General features: G+C 49.1%; 1 protein-coding gene across 1 annotated transcript; it reads left to right on the forward strand.

The window, feature by feature from the left end:
• The first annotated feature begins 2,609 nt into the window (after positions 1-2,609).
• On the forward strand, positions 2,610-4,043 carry LOC139555403 (general transcription factor II-I repeat domain-containing protein 2A-like). Its single transcript, XM_071369151.1, has one exon. It carries the CDS (start codon positions 2,610-2,612, stop codon positions 4,041-4,043), a length of 1,434 nt encoding a protein of 477 aa, XP_071225252.1.
• Positions 4,044-6,764: the final 2,721 nt, after the last annotated feature.

Below are 6,764 nucleotides of genomic sequence, written 5' to 3' on the forward strand. Positions count from 1 at the left end.
ATATCGGTGATACTATCAAGAGCAGTGTGCCGTTTCCTTTTTCCTACATCATGTCAAAACAAATCAAATCAAATTGTATTGGTCACAAACACATGGTTAGCTGATGTTAATGCAAGTGTAGTGAAATGCTTGTGCTTCTAGTTCCGACCATGTAGTAATATCTAACAAGTAATCTAACAATTTCACAACAACTACCTTATACACACACAAGTGTAGTTTGGAGGGTACTATGGCGTTAAATGCTGAGCTGTAATCGATGAACAGCATTCTTACTGTCACGTTCCTGACCTATTTCTGTTAGTTTGTTGTATGTGTTAGTTGGTCAGGACGTGAGTTTGGGTGGGCATTCTATGTTGTGTGTTTCTATGTTGGTTTAGGGTTGCCTGGTATGGCTCTTGATTAGAGGCAGGTGTTTGGCGTTCCTCTAATTAAGAGTCATATTTAGGTAGGTTGTTTCACTGTGTTCGTTGTGGGTGGTTGTCTCCTGTGTCTGTGTATATGTTTGCACCATACGGGACTGTTTGCGGTTTGTTCATTTTATGTAGTCTGTTCCTGTTCGTTTCGTTCTTCACGTTATATGTAAGTTCGTCGTTCAGGTCTGTCTGCATCGTTTATTTGTTTTGTTAGTTTAATCAAGTATAGTTCGTTTTCGTCTTTGTCTCTTTTGTTTATTTAATAAAGCATCATGTCATTTCACTACGCTGCGCCTTGGTTCGATCACTACTCCTCCTCTTCGGTTGAAGAGGAGGAGGACTACCGTTACAGAACCACCCACCAATCCAGAACCAAGCAGCGTAATTTCGAGCAACGGGAGAGTATACAGGACTTGTGGAGTTGGGAGCAAGTATTTAACGGAGAAGGACCATGGGCTAAAGTGAATCACCGTCCATGGGAACAGCTGGAGGCAGTTCGGAGAGCGGAGGAAAAGAGAGAGAGGAACCGGCGTTATGAGGGGACGTGTCTTGCACGGAAGCCCGAAAAGCCCGTGAGTAACACCCAAAAATTTCTTGAGGGGGGCTAAGAGGTAGTGGGCCTAGGGCAGGTAGGAGACCTGCGCCCACTTCCCAGGCTTACCGTGGAGAGCGGGAGTACGGGCAGACACCGTGTTACGCAGTAGAGCGCACGGTGTCTCCTGTACGTGTGCATAGCCCGGTGCGGGTTATTCCACCTCCCCGCACTGGTAGGGCTAGATTGGGCATTGAGCCAGGTGTCATGAGGCCGGCTCAACGCGTCTGGTCTCCAGTGCGTCTCCTCGGGCCGGCATACATGGCACCTGCCTTACGCATGGTTTCCCCGGTTCGCCTACATAGCCCGGTGCGGGTTATTCCACCTCCCCGCACTGGTCGGGCGACCGGGAGCATTCAACCAGGTAAGGTTGGGCAGGCTCAATGCTCAAGAGAGCCAGTACGCCTGCACGGTCCGGTATTTCCGGCGCTACCTCCCCGCCCCAGCCCAGTACCACCAGTGCCTCCACTACGCACCAGGTTTCCAGTGCGTTTCCAGAGCCCTGTTCCTCCTCCACGCACTCTCCATGTAGTGCGTGTATCCAGTTCGGTGCCTCCAGTTCCGACAACACGCACTAAGCCTCCTGTGCGTCTCCTGAGTCCTGTACACACTGTTACTTCTCCCCGTACTAGTCCTGATGTGCGTGCACTCAGCCCGGTGCCACCAGTGCCGGTACCACGCACCAGGCACAGAGTACGCTTTGAGAGTCCAGTGTGCCCTGTCCCTGCTCCCCGCACTAGGCTTGAAGTGCGTGTCTCCAGTCCGGTGCTTCCAGTTCCGGCACCACGTACCAGGCCTACAGTGCGTCTCAGCCGGCCAGAGTCTGCCGTCTGCCCAACGGCGCCTGAACTGTCCGTCTGCCAAGCACCGCATGAACTGCCCGTCTGTATTGAGCCTTCAAAGCCGCCCGTCTGCCATGAGCCTGCAAAGCCGCCCGTCTGCTATGAGCCTACAGAGCCTTCCGCCAGACAGGAGCCGCTAGAGCAGACATGGGCAAACTACGGCCCGCGGGCCACATACGGCCCGTTAGGCTTTTTAATCCGGCCCGCCGAACTTGTCCAAATTATAGTAAAAACCTCATTTTTTTCCCCTTTCCCTGCAATGCCCACGTTTCCCCAATAGATGGCGCACTCAAAACACATTGACCGTTGTTGGAGTGGCGCGTATTTCTCTTTATTTCACTTTAATTTTCACTTCGTTTCACGTCACCATTAAGCCCTTCTGTGAAAATGAGCGGACCAAAGAGAAGGAAAGTGGACAGCGAATGCCGAGTGTTTAATAAGGAGTGGACAACAAAATACTTCTTCACTGAAGTCCGATCAACGGCTGTATGTCTGATATGCCAAGAAGCTGTTGCGGTTTTCAAAGAGTACAATATCAGCCGTCACTTTGCCACGAAGCATGCAAACTATGCTAGCAAGCAGTCAACACAAGAACGGGCGGCTACTGCTCAGAGGTTGGCAGCTAATTTACAGAGTCAACAGAACTTTTTTCACCGACAAACTGCAATTCAAGAGTCAAGTACCAAGGCAAGTTATTTGCTGGCATTCAAATTAGCAAAGGCTAGCAAGCCTTTCTCCGAAGGCGAGTTTTTGAAAGAGTGCATGGTAGAGACAGCAGGTCTCTTGTGTCCGGAGAGCAAAGCCAAGTTTGAAAAAATCAGTTTAGCACGCAGGACAGTGACTCGCCGCGTGGAACTGATTGACGAAGATATAGTCAGCGAGTTAAACAAAAAGGCGGAGTACTTTAAGTTATATTCACTAGCACTGGATGAAAGTAACGACATAAAAGACACTGCTCAGCTCCTAATTTTTATCCGAGGGATTAACGACAGTTTTGAGATAACGGAGGAGCTTTTGAGCATGGAATCACTGAAAGGGAAAACGCGAGGAGAGGACTTATATGAACAGGTGTCTGCTGTCATCGAGAGAATGAAGCTACCTTGGAGTAAACTTGCCAATGTCACCACGGATGGATCGCCAAATTTAACTGGAAAAAACATCGGGCTGCTGAAAAGAATCCAGGATAAAGTGAAAGAAGAAAACCCTGACCAGGATGTTATTTTACTTCACTGCATCATTCATCAGGAGTCTCTGTGTAAGTCTGTATTGCAGCTTAATCACGTCGTGGATCCAGTTGTAAAACTTGTTAACTTCATACGAGCAAGGGGACTTAATCATCGTCAGTTCATTACGTTCCTGGAAGAAACTAATGCGGATCACCAGGACCTACTTTACCACTCTCGCGTCCGCTGGTTAAGTTTGGGGAAAGTGTTTCAACGAGTCTGGGAGCTCAAAGACGAGATTCGCTCATTTTTTAATTTAATGGGGAAATCCGAAGAATTCCCCGAGCTGAGCGACACAAACTGGCTTTGTGACTTTGCGTTTGCTGTGGACGTATTTTCACACATGAATGAGCTGAACGTGAAGCTACAGGGGAAAGATCAGTTTGCGCACGACATGTACACAAATGTGAGAGCCTTCAAATCCAAGCTGGTTTTATTCTCCAGGCAAATGTCAAACAAATCTTTCGCACATTTCCCCACACTAGCCGTGCAGAAAGAGGCCGCCCGAAATGCGAAGAAATACTGCAAATCACTGGACGATCTGCACAGAGAATTTTGCCGTCGGTTCTGTGATTTTGAAAAAATTGACAAGTCACTTCAACTGGTGTCCTGTCCCCTGTCACAAGACCCCGAATCAGCACCGCAGGAGCTGCAATTGGAACTGATCGATCTTCAGTCTGACTCCGTCTCAAAGGAGAAGTTCAAGTCTCTTAAACTGAATGACTTTTACGCTTCACTTAACGAGACCGCGTTTCCAAACCTCCGGAGGACGGCGCAGAAGATGCTGGTGTTGTTTGGCTCGACCTACGTGTGTGAGCAGACGTTTAGCGTCATGAAAATCAACAAAGCCCATCACAGATCCAAGTTAACTGACCAACACCTCAGATCTGTCCTGAGAATTGCCACAACAAAACTAACTCCAGACTTTGATGCACTGGCAAAAAAGGGAGACCAACAACACTGTTCCCACTGAAATGGTGAGTTTTTCTGCTGTGTTATGAAAAAATGCATATGGAAAGTTTGGAAGTGCGTCTTTTAATTAAGAGCAATGCGCATTTACGGCGCATTTACGCACAGCAGCGGTACAGTAGCTTTATTAACACGCCGCACATCGCTCTTAATTTAAATTTTCAGCTGCAGGTAGGATATTTAATACAGCCTATGTCTGTGTGCTTGGCAACGATACACGTGTACTGTTTGCGCGTGAAGGCGAGGGCGTCCGTGGCGAGTTTGTAGAGCGCGCGGTCAGGACAATCCATCCATGATTTTGCGGCGTTTAACACAAGTAGATATTATTGAGCTTGAGTATTTCGTTGTGTAATAATATGTTTTGAATGTTGAAAGTGATTCCATTTTTCAATAAATATTGATTTCTTTAACTTTGCACCTTCGATTGAAACTTATTAAAAACAGACGCAATCTTGATAAATCACAGTGCGTATGTTATTTTAATCTATTTACATTTCCTCATCCCGGTATCTGCGAAATAGTATGTAAATGCCATATCTTGCATATTCCTTGAGACAAATTTATTAACTGATAAGGGCTATTTTTCACATTTGAAAGACAGTTAATAAATTGGGTTGTAGTGTTCTTACTGTGCTATGAGGTTTGCACACACTACATTTAATGCTTTAGTATATCCGGCCCAAACACTCCCTCCAAATGCTCCTGGCCCGGCCCCTCTGTCAAATTTTAGAACCCATTGTGGCCCGCGAGTCAAAAAGTTTGCCCACCCCTGCGCTAGAGCCTTCCGCCAGACAGGAGCCGCTAGAGCCTTCCGCCAGACAGGAGCAGCCAAAGCCTTCCGCTAGACAGGATCAGTCTGAGCCATCCGTCTCCGCAGCGCCATCTGAGCCATCCGTCTCCCCAGCGCCATCTGAGCCATCCGTCTGCCCAGTGCCATTAGAGCCGCCCGTCTGTCCCGAGCCGTCAGAGCCGATCGTCAGTCAGGAGCCGCTAGAGCCATTCGTCAGTCAGGATCTGCCAGAGCCGCCAACCAGACAGGAGCTGCCAGAGCCGCCAACCAGACAGGATCTGCCAGAGCCGCCAACCAGACAGGATCTGCCAGAGCCGCCAACCAGACAGGATCTGCCAGAGCCGCCAACCAGACAGGATCTGCCAGAGCCGCCAACCAGACAGGATCTGCCAGAGCCGCCAACCAGACAGGATCTGCCAGAACCGCCAGTGAGCCATGAGCGTCCAGAACCGCCAGTGAGCCATGAGCGTCCAGAGCCGTCAGCCAGCCATGAGCGTCCAGAGCCGTCAGCCAGCCATGAGCGTCCAGAGCCGTCAGCCAGCCATGAGCGTCCAGAGCCGTCAGCGAGCCATGAGCGTCCAGAGCCGTCAGCCAGTCATGAGCTGTCCCTTAGCCCAGAGCGGCTATTTACCCAGAACTGCCCCTCAGTCCAGAGCTGTCTCTCTGTCCGGAGCTGCCTTTCAGTCCGGAGTTGCCCCTCTATCCTGAGCTACCTCTCTATCCTGAGCTACCTCTCTATCCTGAGCTATCCCTCTGTCCTGAGCTATCCCTCTGTCCTGAGCTATCCCTCTATCCCGGGGCTGCCCCTTGTATTGATGTTACCCAAAGGATTAAGTGGGTGTAGTATGAGGGTGGTCATTTGTAGGGGGAGATGGAAGCTGGGATTGACTATGGTGGGGTGGGGACCTCGCCCTGAGCCTGAGCCACCACCGTGGTCAGATGCCCACCCAGACCCTCCCCTAGACTTTGTGCTGGTGCGCCCGGAGTTCGCACCTTATGGGGGGGGTTATGTCACGTTCCTGACCTATTTCTGTTAGTTTGTTGTATGTGTTAGTTGGTCAGGACGTGAGTTTGGGTGGGCATTCTATGTTGTGTGTTTCTATGTTGGTTTAGGGTTGCCTGGTATGGCTCTTGATTAGAGGCAGGTGTTTGGCGTTCCTCTAATTAAGAGTCATATTTAGGTAGGTTGTTTCACTGTGTTCGTTGTGGGTGGTTGTCTCCTGTGTCTGTGTATATGTTTGCACCATACGGGACTGTTTGCGGTTTGTTCATTTTATGTAGTCTGTTCCTGTTCGTTTGGTTCTTCACGTTATATGTAAGTTCGTCGTTCAGGTCTGTCTGCATCGTTTATTTGTTTTGTTAGTTTAATCAAGTATAGTTCGTTTTCGTCTTTGTCTCTTTTGTTTATTTAATAAAGCATCATGTCATTTCACTACGCTGCGCCTTGGTTCGATCACTACTCCTCCTCTTCGGTTGAAGAGGAGGAGGACTACCGTTACACTTACATAGGTATTCCTATTGTCCCGATGGGTTAGGGCAGTGTGCAGTGTGATTGCAATTGCGTCGTCTGTGGACCTATTGGGGCGGTTAACAAATTGGAGTGGGTCTAGGGTATCAGGTAGGGTAGAACTGATATGATCCTTGACTAGTCTCTCGAAGCACTTCATGATGACGGAAGTGAGTACTACGTGGCGATAGTCGTTTAGGTCAGTTACATTAACTTTCTTGGGAACAGGAAAAATGGTGGCCCTCTTGAAGCATGTGGGAACAGCCGACTGGAATAGTGATTGATTGAATATGTCCGTAAACACACCAGCCAGCTCGTGGCTAGGGATGCCGTCTGGGCCAGCAGCGAGGGTTAACACGTTTAAATGTTTTACTCACGTTGACTCCGGTGATGGAGAGCCCGCAGGTTTTAGTAGCAGGCCATGTCAA

The sequence above is a fragment of the Salvelinus alpinus genome, chromosome 26, assembly GCF_045679555.1.
Source record: "Salvelinus alpinus chromosome 26, SLU_Salpinus.1, whole genome shotgun sequence".
Lineage (NCBI taxonomy): Eukaryota > Metazoa > Chordata > Actinopteri > Salmoniformes > Salmonidae > Salvelinus > Salvelinus alpinus.

Coding starts and splice junctions, on each gene's coding strand:
- LOC139555403 (XM_071369151.1), top strand. CDS start 2,610: ATGGTAGAGACAGCAGGTCTCTTGTGTCCGGAGAGCAAAGCCAAGTTT.